The sequence below is a fragment of the Artibeus jamaicensis genome, unplaced genomic scaffold (assembly GCF_021234435.1).
Source record: "Artibeus jamaicensis isolate MK-2021 breed Jamaican fruit bat unplaced genomic scaffold, CSHL_Jam_final contig_525, whole genome shotgun sequence".
In the NCBI taxonomy this organism is placed as follows: domain Eukaryota; kingdom Metazoa; phylum Chordata; class Mammalia; order Chiroptera; family Phyllostomidae; genus Artibeus; species Artibeus jamaicensis.
Window position 1 is genome coordinate 11,263,056 of NW_026521874.1, and position 12,007 is coordinate 11,275,062.

At 51.2% G+C, this 12,007-nt stretch overlaps 1 protein-coding gene across 10 annotated transcripts in view; it reads left to right on the top strand.

The window, feature by feature from the left end:
* GIT2 (GIT ArfGAP 2) overlaps positions 1–5,434 on the top strand; it is a 45,709-nt gene extending 40,275 nt beyond the window's left edge. For all 10 annotated transcript variants that reach the window (XM_053669662.1, XM_037156280.2, XM_053669665.1 and 7 more), the window contains 2 exons: positions 1,610–1,673; positions 2,193–5,434. In XM_053669662.1, coding sequence (XP_053525637.1) covers positions 1,610–1,673; positions 2,193–2,405 — 277 coding nt within the window. In that variant the 3' untranslated portion in view covers positions 2,406–5,434. The remainder of the gene's footprint in view (positions 1–1,609; positions 1,674–2,192) is intronic.
* Positions 5,435–12,007: the final 6,573 nt, after the last annotated feature.

Genomic DNA, 12,007 nt, shown 5'->3' on the forward strand with positions numbered 1-12,007 from the left:
AGATGAAGTACAGAGGTTGCTAATGACAATCTCGAAAGCAGAAGCCAACTTCATGATTTAAAAAATGGGGGAAGAATATTACTGGAAGGTTTAAGTGCTAGGATAGATGCTGAATGGCATTTGGTCTTGTCTCTTAGAAGGGAAATTTTAAAACACTGCTATGTTCTCGTGTAAGGCCAAACCTTTGTATTCGTACCATATTTCCGAAGGTGCTAAGGCAGGCTCCTTACGTGTTTTTCCCGTATCCATTTCTCTCGTGGGTTCTGTAGGTCAGTTCTAGAAGCAAAGCTCTGGCCCAATGGCAGTGTGGCATCTAAGAACCGTCACTTAACCCAAGTGTCAAATCTTCCAATTCTCATCACCTAAGAAGTCAGCATCACCAGTCATCACTGGAAAGAGGCTTCTTGCTATGTCAGAAAAGGAAAAAAGTGTGTCTTCCTTGCCTGTGATGCCAAGAGCAGCCTGTGGCATGGCAGTGAGGGTCCCAGGCTCAGAGGCGGGGTGGCCACGGTTGAGCTCTGTTCTCTCAGCAGCTGTAGGATCTTGGCCAGGTTCTCTGCCTCTCCAGGCCTCGGTTTCCTCATTTGAGAAATGGGTGTCATAGTGGTACCAACCTCAGTGGGCTGTTGGGAGGATGGCGGGGGCCTCTGCAAAGCACTGGGAATGGAGCGTGGCGTGTAGTCAGGCCCCTGGAGCTGCGGCTATTGTGCTGCCACCTCAGGCCCTTAGGGGGCCCAGCCACCCGGGAGGAAGGATGAGGCCAGGCAGACTTAATGCGCTTTGTCGCCTTTGGGTTTGTCTGCAAGCAAAGTGCTGACTGTGCTCGTGAATTTTATCACCAAGTCATGGCAGCTTTGCAAGAAAGTGGGTAAGTGACTGAACTAGTGTATGAAGCTGATGTCAGTGTTTCCTCTGTATCCAAAGTAAAGCTTCAGGCGTCTCAACAATTCAGACTCATTCGATGGAAGGAATTTAGAAATGTCCTGTGGTTAAAAGACTTGTGGGTGTGGAGGAATAAGCTTCAATTCTAAGGATTATGTTTTTATACTTTATTGTTGACTTCTGTGTCCTCTTGCGTGGAAATCCTTGTTTTGCTTCCAAGAAATGGGGAAGATGAGAAATAAATGGTGAACTTGAGGAGGTGTAAATATCTTTACAGGCTGTTCGTGGCCACACCTGGCTAATTGTGTATATTGTCCATTTCATACCTAGAGACCATTTCTATCACATTGAATGGACTAGCTTTAAAAAATATTTTTTTATTTTTTATTTATTGATTTGAAAGAGTTATTGTTCCACTTTTATTTATTCATTCATTGGTTGGTTCCTTTATGTGCCCTGACTGGGGATTGAACCCACAGCCTTGGCATATCAGGATAACACTCTAACCAACTGACCTACCCGGCCAGAGAAGATTGAATAAACTTTAAGAAAGGATGGGGGGAACCCTGATAAAACCAGATCTGTTGGCGTGGGATCCTCAGCGGGCTAGCCTAGGCCTCAGCCCCCTCCTTAAGGGAGTGTAAGTGGGACCTGTGACTCCCCCTGAGTGTTCTCTGTCTCTGAATTATTTTATTGTTTTTTCATAACCTCTTCAATATTCTTGCAGTTACATTCCCTGCTCGGAGAGGATACACGTGGCTGTTACAGAAATGGCAGCATTATTCCCCAAAGTAAGTCACTTCCTCCTTACTTGGTTCACATCCTTTTACGTGAAGTACAAGAAATTTGCTTATGACCTCGATATTACATTAGACTCTTTGTAGCACAAAATGTCTTAAATCTGCAAACAGTCATATAGGGCATTGAAATATTTTGTTCTCCATGAATATTGCTTTTAATAAGACAAGAATGTCTGAGCCCAGTGCTAAAAAGCCAAGTATTAATAGCATAAAATTTTATCTGGAATATTTCACTCAAACGGGTTACTAGTTTTCAACAACTACCTCAGGATAGCACACACTACTGAAATCGTACTGCGTGCACTATGGCCTTTGAGGCAGAGAGTGCTTCGGCACCTCTCACCCCGTGGGGTGTAAAGCTTGCAGTGTTCTGAGAACCCCCATTGAAAAGGTGCGCGACAAAACTGCCATTCACCCTGGCACAGCCGAAGTTGTTTCCAGAAGAATGCTTGTTCCTGCTTTTGGAGGTCCGGCTGCGTTTCATGGCCAGCGGCTGTGTTTTCTGTTTAGAAACCCAAGTCCGACATGGTGAGGACCTCCCTCCGCTTACTGACGTCCAGTGCCCACCGACTCCAGTCAGAGTGCAAGAAGGCCCTCCCAGGGGACTCGGGCCCGCCCGAGGACATCCAGCTGGTCACGCAGCAGGTCATCCAGTGTGCGTACGACATCGCCAAGGCCGCCAAACAGCTGGTCACCATCACCACCAAAGAGAACAACAACTGAGCGGGCGGAGCGCTGGCCTTGCTGTTTTCCAGGGTTTTCAAAGTCCGGTTACCAATTGAGACAGGGGACTGTTCCGATTTTTACCAGAAACAAACATTTAATGAAAGTTTAAAACTTTTTTAAAAACTCAGTATTATTTTTGCATGTTTTCTAACAAATTTTCAACTATTAATTTAACCCACTTGCCTTACTTTGTGACCATGAGTTACTGATCATAGACATCCAAAAGCATAGCTTCATTGTTGCAAGTTTGTTACAACTTTTCCAGTCCTTAAAACTCCCTGCCTGTGGTCAAAACTGTAAATGGTATGTTTTAGTAAAACATTTTCTTGAGAGAGTTGGGTTAAAAAAAAAAAACATTATCTGTTCCCTACCAAGCATTGTGCAATAAGTGAATTTTCCCACCTGTCACAAGACTCTTAAGTTTGGAGTATCTCCAAGCACGGACATAGAGACAGGACTATGCCACTTTCTAAAAATAGTGTAACCATCTCTCTTGGAAGGAAATAGTGAATTGCCCCATTTCTTTTACCTGTTCTATCAGATGTTCCTTAATTTTTCTATCTTGATCTTCAGTCCGTTTCTATTTTACTATCCCTGAGTCTCCGTGGCGTCAGATAAGCACTCATCCTCCATGTCATGTGTCATTTGGCCATGTCCAGGAGGAGCACCGCCATGCCCCCCCACATGGGCTGCTTGCCCGGCCTTACCGAGGGAAGCCAGACTTGCACCATCAGCCCTGCGGGCTGTGGTCCGCTCCAGGCCACTGCGTTCCTCCCTCACTGCCCTGAACCTCGGGAAGAGGGGTGGTCTGCTCCCTGGCCTCGTATTGTTCCTCTCACCTAAAACTCTGTCACTCCCTTAAGCACATAAAGCTTTCTCATGTGACCTGATTCGCACAGCTTGTCACCTTTAAGGACTTCTTGTAAGGTAAGATGTATACAATCATCTGAGTTTCTTTCTTTTTCATGATGTTGCTGGTACTTAAAAATTGGACATCAACTATCAAGATGTCCTTAGAGAATATGTTCTGGTTGACTACCAGCCACCCCAAGGCTATGAAAGAATACAGGTTGAAGTTCTAGAACATGCTTAGATTGTTTTGAGTTCATAAAGAGCTCGCTCTTGTTCGGAATGCTAACACATATTTCCAGTACCTGCTTGTTACAGCTGTTTTGTGTGGGGGCGGCCCAGACCCTGACCGAGACCAGAGGCCAGGCAGTGGTGAGGAAGGTGAATGGAGCAGGCCTGGCCAGGAGCCGGGGCGGGGGCAGCAGCTCCCTCAGGCTGCCATGTGCAAGAGTGGGCCTGGGGTTACAAGAGTTTTCTTTCTCAAGAGACTCTAGAAACCTAGATTTTTTTTTTTTTTTTGCCATCTCTCTGTTTCTAAGTGTTGGCGACTGAGCTAAACATCTCCCCAGCACCCATGGGTGAGCTCTGGTCGCCGGGCTCACAGCCTCTGCCCTGGCGTCCCATAGCCTGCAGTGTGAGGTCCTGGCTTCCCTGGCCACACCTGGTTCAATGCCTGAGCCTTACCTGTGATGTGGCCCCGCTGTCCTGTGTCGAGTTGCTTTCAGTCCTCCTTTTACCCAAGTGTTCTGTCCCATAGTGCTCAGTCACACACATGAGGAAGTCAAAATGATCAAAGTTGCCTAAATACATGCTACAAATCCTGTCCTTTCACAGAACTGTTTGATTCAATCCCTTTATAGCTTGACCGTAAACTGTCACGAAAGGAGCGCCGTGCTGGCGTTTGGCTTGCTAACACACTGTGCGCGGGTGCTTCTTCCGGGCTTTGCTGCACTGGGGAGCTTTGGGAAAGGGTCCACATCTCCAGGGGACTCGTCCGCTCGGCCTGTCTGCACAGCCCTAAGTGCCATGCTCCTGTCGGAGGCCGAGGGGATGCCTTCCCCGAGGATGTCTTCTAGCTTAAGTTTAAGCTCCATCTGAAAACCTCTTCTGTGTGCTGTGCACACTTGGCTGACCCTCGTCTTTCCTGCAAACACCCGCCCTCTTGTGTGCCACACACGTGGGGCCCTCAGCAAAGGCCTGGGCAGCCATCTGGAATTGGTACCCGTGGCCTCCTGGGGAGGACAGACCGCTGCAGAATGAGTCACCCACAGTGGGGGAAGCGGGGTCTTCGCCTGAACTCAAGGACCCGTGCCCCAGAGAAAGTCAAGGACCGTGGGGACCAACAGCGCAGGAACGGCACGGAATTCGCTGTCCACCCACAGAGCCACCACTCTGGGAAGGAGTTCCTGGGCGGAGCCACTCGTGGGGATCAGTGGCCTGAGGCTTCCCGCTGCCTGGGCGCCCCCCATGCACCTTGCCTGGGCCTCGTCTGTGATCCGGTGTTGGGGTTCTCCGGTCCCCTGGGCAGATCGCATCTTGTCTGAACGGTGGTTCGTTCGCCGCTTTTGGAACATGGGTTCCGTAGCCTTGCACTAGTGTCTGTTAACGTCGTTTTCTTACCCTTTATTCTCAATTCCCACCCCCTCCCAAAGCTGGTAGGACAGAGGTGCACTTTACAAAACTGGCCCTTGTTGAAGAGGACACAGCTCCACCCCTAAACTCCTTTAACTGACGTCATTTGCTGCCTCGGAATGCAAGTAGTTCTTATTTGCCAAAGAACAATTGGCCCCAAAGACCAAGTACAGCATTTCATGTCATTGGAACTGTAAATGCACAACTCGGGAGCTGTCGTCCGATTGCTCAAGTGAGGGGAGCTACAGAACCGGGAGTGAGGCCAGCGTGTGACTGTCCACAGCAGCCCTGGACTTTCCACACCTGCCACTTCTTCCTTCCCTTGTCCCAGCTGAAGGTCACCCTCGTTTTTACAGAAGGAAATGCTGCATAGGAAAAATGAAATGCCTTTTATTCAGATGTGTTTTATCTGTGTCATCCTTGGTTCTTTCGTTGTTTTTCATGTTTATTGTATACGTTCTATTCCCGTAATTATTGTACAACCCTGTAAGCGTTGTAAAATTGTTTCAGAATTTATGCCTGCTAGTTATACAATAAACGGGCTCTGTAACATGTGTCTTTGCAGTGATTCAGTGTTTCCCATCAGCTGGGTGTTGCTTCCAGGTGCTGTCAGAGTTCCGAGAAAGTTCTCCCCGCCGGCCCCATCTTTAACGAGACAGCACTGAATATGCTTTGCCCGGGGTGTGCACTCAGTTCACAGGAGTGATGTCCTTTCCCACCCTCTGTGGTCAGCAGATAGCTTTGTTAAAGGAAGTCCTGCATCAATCAGGGTATCAGTTGCAGGTATCTAATCATTGTGTATTCACACCTTAACTACAATTTTTTAAAAATTCATTGAAAGCTGGCCGTGCACAGTTGCCCTTACCTCTTACCAGGTGATCTGTCTGGTCATGGGGTTAGTCTCTCTCTTTTTTCTTAAATTTTTATGTATTGATCTTTGGAGAGACAGAGGATGGGAGAGGGAAACATCGATTTGTTTCTCTAAGTTATGCATTAAATCGTTGACTCTTGTATGTGCCTTGACTAGAGATCAAACCTGGAACCTTATCGTATTGGGATGATGCTCTAACCAGCTGAATACCCGGCCAAGGCTTAATTTAGTCTCTTACAGCCATCGGTCTCCTTTTATCTTTCAGAGTAAGGCCCATTGTGCAGATTCACATGGGGACTGTGGAAGATAGATTTATAGCTGGGCTCCTCGGGGCCACCCTCAGTCCCCAATAGTTGTCCTCTGGGAGAGGTGACTTGGGGCTCTTACTCCCAAACAGAAAAGGAGGTGGGGCAGGACCTGGTCATCACAGGTGCCTTTCCAAGCAGGAAGTATAGAGGAAGATGGAGTGTCCTCCCTGTGGTCCAGCAGGTCAGACCCAGAAGCGCCTCCCAGGGCGGGGCTTGTCCAGTGAGCCAGCCTCCAGCTCAGCCTCCGGCTCATCCGAGTCAGCAGCTCCAGGGTGGGGCCTGGGAGTTGCATCTCTAACAGGGTCCCAGGGGGCGCAGAGGCTGCTGATCAGCCGCACTCTTAGAAAAGCAGTGCCGTGGACTCATTTTAGGGCCCCCTTCCCCACCACGCAGCTCTGTGCCTTTCTGCTTGTAAACATATTTTCATAATAATTCTAATTGCAGCTAACACTTACCAATGGTTTGCTGTGTGCCAGGCACTGTGCTGGGTTCTCCATGTGGATTAACTCCTTCGACCCTCCCCGCAGCCTCACGGGGCAGGAGGGGTCGTTCTGGGGCACAGATGAAGTGCGTGCTGGAGGAGCGAAGTCCCACATCGAGGGAAGAGGGGACGTGGGAGTTACTCTTATCTTAGTCCAGGTCGTCTCTGATGAGTCTCAGTAACGTGGCCTTGTGGGGAGGTGAGGCCTACGTGGCCCTGAAGTCTCTAGATCAGAAGGGGCCAGTGCGTGACGTGAAACTGAATTCATGGCTTCATTGGATACACGGGGCACAGGATGCTTGTGGCGAGAGTGGACGCTGTGTCTCCCCCGCTGGAGCCCCCGGCACTGGGACCCTGCAGAAGCCAGAGCCCCTCCAGGTGTGTCAGACTCCTTCACCCCCCTACATGGGTAATGTGTCCGCTTTGCACGGAGCAGGTCCCCAGGGGAGGGGCCGCCGGGGACAGGAGAGGCGTTGTGAACCCTAGTTTCCCCTGCCACCCTACCACCATCTTCTCTCTCTGACACCAGGCCCCCCAGGCACCGGAAGACCGCGCTGCCTCCCCAGCCCCCAAACTGCCCACACACCCGGGGAACTGCCCAGCCCCCTTCCTCCCCAAGGGACCACACCTCCTCCTCCTCCAAACTCCCTCTGCCCACCCCAGCCACCAGCCCCTTCTCTTGTTGGGATTCATCTTCCCCTTTCTCTTCCCTTTCAGGATCCCCCCAAACCTTCCCCTCCCAGCTCTTGTAGCAGGGGCCTCTCTCAGTCCTGCCCCCCTCCTCTGCCAGCTCTCCACCCGCTGTCTGAACCCCCAAATAATTACCCCTCACCTTTTCTCTCGGCTTAGCCCCATAAGCCCTGTCTTCCCCCAGGTCTTTGTCATTTCCTCATGAGCCCCCAGAACACATCAGGGAAGTTTTGAAGTCTCACGCAGACCTCCACCTCCAACCTGGATCTAAGGTTGGCCTCCCAGTCTCCCCTTCACCACTTCTGGCCACCTATTTCCCTCTCCCAGCCCTCCCTTTACCAGGAGACCCTCTCTTTTGGTACTCCTCCACCCTACCCTGCCCTATTCCTTTCAGACCCAAGGGGCTTCGTTAACACTAGCACTGTCAGCAGTCACTGAGCTAAAAGTATAGTTTCATCAAGTAGGAACGGAAACCATCCCCATTTTGCAGATGAGGAAACTGAGGTGTAGCCCTCAGAGCCCAGTGGTGAAGCACGTTGACCACAGGGCGGTCATGGCAAGCGGCCCAGAGGAAGAGGGCGGGTAGCAGAGCTTCTGGAAGCAGAAGAGGGTGGGGAACGGCCATGGCCGAGGCCTCTGCAGAAGTAAGGTGGGAGGGACACAGGCGCAGATTGGCGGCTCCCGTCTCCTGACATCTCTCTGGCCTGGGAGTGTCAGTGCAGGGAGGCAGGCGTGCCCATCTCTGTGTGTGGTCTCTGCAGGTCTTGTGGGGGCAGGGGAGGCTCCAAGGACCAGAGCCTGGGTGGCCCAGTTTGTGTCTTGTCTTCCAGTTCCTCATCTTTGCCGCAGATACCCCTTTTCCATCTGCTTCAGGGTGAGGCACTTGGTAACCGCTGCTCAAGTGCGACGGCTGTGAGTGGAGGACGCCGCCCAGATTGGCTGTTTCAGGAATTTGGGGACATCACATGCACGAGGCGCAATGGTTCACCCCAAGTCGGCCATCCAGAAGCAGCAGGCCTGTGCCTAGTGCCGGAAGCAGGAGGGCCCCTCGGGGACGTGGTGTTGGCAGGGGGTGGGGATCTGCCCCATCCCCAAGTAGAGGGGGCCTCCCCCGCCCCCGCCAAGGGTGACAGCCTGACTCGGTGGAGAAGGAGCAGTGCAAGCCTGAGTCTGACCTGCTTCTTCTGATTAAAACAGGAGGGAAATACGGCCCAAGTCCAAGGGCAGAGACTAGAGTGCTTCCACTGCCGGCGGGTTATTTCCTGGGGGCGGGGAGGCATCTCCTGGCAGGACAGGTGAGTCCATGTGAGCTCTGTGCTTTCCGTATTTGTCTCTCTGCATCCGCAGGTCACCACTGCCCGCATTCCACCGATGAACAACGGGGGCCCAGAGTGGTGGGGTGCAGGACTGGAATCTGGACCAGTGCAGGCCCCCGTCCCCACTCGTCACCCCTACACCTCAGCCCCATCCGGTGAACTCTAAACACAGACGCATCTAAATACCTGACGCATCCATGTAGTGGCCACCCTGTACCCAGCACTCAGGTCCCCTGGGTCCCTGCTTCCTAGACTTGAGTGCTCATTGCATCCCTGTGTTCAGCTCACCGCCTGTGCACTCAGCCCTAATTGAGGGCTTGGCTGTGCCTGGTCCCGGACATGTGAATGGAACCCGACTGGTGCATTCTTTTCTCTCCCTGGACACCGTGAGATTTCAGTATGCTGACGAGTGTACCTCTAGTTAGTATGTCTCCCCTGTTGCGTGGTATTCTTTGGTTGTTCACACTGCAGTGTATTTATCTAGTATTTTATTGTTGGGTGTTTAGTTTTAGTCAGTGCTTACGAAAAAAATCTATGAGCATTGTCTTTTGGAACCATGTTTCTGTGGGGTCTATAGCTCAGTGTGGACCTTCTGGGTCATAGAGCATGTGCTTCTCCACACCGGTAACCTTATTTCCAAACTGCTGGACCAGCAGAAGGTGGGGTTTCCCGTGGCTCTGCCTCTTCATCAACAGTGGACCATTTTAGTATTGCCAATGCCCTGAATTATAGTATCTCATTGAAATTTGCATTTCTGGTTAATTACATGGGTGTGTGCTTTTCCATGTGTATCATGTATTAGCCATTTAGATTTCTTTCCTTTTTTGTGAAGTGGCTGTTTGAGTGTTTAGCCATTTTTCTTTCTTTTTTTAAAAAGATTTTATTTAAGCCCTGGCTGGTGTAGCTCAGTGGATGGAGCACAGGCCTGCAAACCAAAAGATCGCGGTTCGATTCCCAGTCAGGGCACATGCCTGGGTTGCAGGCCAGTTCCCAGCAGGGGCCAGTTCCCAGCAGGGATCGCATGAGAAGCAACCATACAGTGATATTTCTTTCCCTCTCTCCTTCCCTTCCCCTCTAAAGATAAATAAATAAAATCTAAAATAAATAAATAAACAAACAAAAAAAAGATTTTATTTATCTTTAGAGGGGAAGGGAAGGAGAGAGGGAGAGAAATGTCAGTGTATGGTTGCCTCATGTGCATCCCCTGCTGGGAACTGGCCTGCAACCCAGGCATGTGCCCTGACTGGGAATTGAACCGAAATCCTTTGGTTCGCAGGCCCGCGCTCAATCCACTGAGCTACGCCAGCCAGGGCTGTTTAGCTATTTTTCTGTTAGGCTCTCTGGGGTTTCTAGAAAATCATTCACGCAAGTTTGACAAACGTTCTAGTCCTGTGTTCATCTGCTACAAACGCCCTGCTCCTTTCCGCGGCACGTCTTTTCCCTGTCTCAGGTGTCTCTTCAAGACGGGCTTTTCTAATGCAGTCCAGTCGATCAGCTGTCTTCCCTATAGTGTGTTGTGTCTTAAACCCTATCATGTTCCCCTCTGAAGTCATCATAGACTCACACACCCCAGAGGCCCCCTGCACCCTCACACACTCTTCCCCAGCAGTAATGTCTTCCATGGCCGTAGTACGTCATCAAAATGTCGCCGACACTGATGTCTGCGCAGTCCCAGACCTGACGTCACAGAGCTCATCTGCGCTGGTATGTGTGTGCGTGTGTGTGTGGGGGTGTTCTGTGTCATTGACTGCACATGTAGGTTCCTGTCATCACCATGATGAAGATACAGACCCACCATGTCACATGTCCTTGGGGCTGCCCTTTCCAGTCACACCCTGTCCCCTGACAACCATGACCTTTCTCCATCTCCGTGAACTTGTCCGTTCCGGAATATTATGGAGATGGAATCATACAACATGTGGCCTTTTGAAATACGCTTTTTTCAGTCATACCCATCCACCCTGTTCAGACACGGAGGTCTGTGAACGGGGCCTGACCGGAAGACCCCCACACCCAGTGCTTGGGGATGATGGGCCCCTAATGTTCCCTGTCAGGGCGGGGGAAGTGACTTTGCCATTTTATGTTTTAAATAATATCCTCCCCTCTTTTCAAAGGTTATGTTCTCTGTTTAAAATATAGAAAAGCGCCCAAAGTAAAAATAGCCATTATCCCAACTTTTAGAAATACTCACAAAATGATATTATTCCCTTAAAAATGGAATTTTGAAAATATTTTTTGAACTTTTTCAGGGAGAGAAACACTGATGTGAGAAACATCGATTGGCTGCCTCTTGTACAAGCCCCTACCAGGGGCTTGGCCCGCAACCCAGGCCCGCGCCCTGACCGGGAATCGAACCGCGACCTTGCACTTCGCAGGATGATGCCCGACCAACCGGACCACACGGGTCAGGTGAGCTTTTTAATTTAACACAGCATGAACATTTCTCCAGAACTTTTAAGGAAATTAAGCATTCTATTTCTTTTTAATGCACTGTGTAATAGCCCAAACTCAAACAGCCTCCCACTGTTGGACATCGGGGCTGTCCGTTTTCGCTGTTGTAACCAGTGCTGGCTGGGAGGAAAATCTGGCACTGATCTGATTGTTAGCCATATTTCCTGGGCTGGAAGGCAGGTTGGCGTTCTCGGCGAGGGCTGCTGGGAGGCCCGGGAAGCATTGGGCCTAAGTGCAGGGGACACCGTTGAAGACGGAAATTTCCACTTGAGGTGCACGTTGTAGGTCTCTGTCTGTAGGACGGAGAGGAAAGTGAGGTGGACGTGTGACTTTGGACAGCGATCGGGGGTGGCCAAGAGTGATGGCGGTGAGAGGGACCGAGTGATGGACTCGGAGATTTCCGAGGCCGCGGTGGCAGGACGCAGTGCCCCGGGCTTACAGCCCCTGCGGTGGGCCGGACGGGGGCCGGGCCATTCCGTACTGCTGGGGGGCTGGGTAGCTGTTGCTGCTGCTCGTTTAATGATGGCAGTTTAGGAGAGATCATTTGCTGGCCTCCCTGTGCTGAGTTTGAGGCACCTCTGAGACACAGTGGGGATGTCAGAGTGGTGGAGATACAGGAGTCTGGCCTGGAGTCACAGGTCCGGGAGGTCCCTTTGGGGAGGTGGCGCTGGGAGCCAGAAGCCTGGCTCACGTCACCGGGGAAGGGCCTGTGTGGTGAGGAGAGGCCTGGGCTGTAACAGGCAAAGGCCGCAGTCACTCTGCCGAAGCGCCCAGAGAGCCCCGTCGGTGCCCTCGACCCAGAAGGGGTCAGAGACGTACGTGGTGACGGTGAACCGGGTGCTCGGCTCAGCTCGTGGGTACCGAGTCTGCGGCGTGAAGGGCAGTGCTGCTCGGCGTGGGGAGTCTCTGCCCGGAATGTTTCTGCCTAGAAACGGAGGCCGTACGCGGCTTTAGGTGAAACTTCTATAGACCCGGATCACGAAAAAACATTCATCATCCCG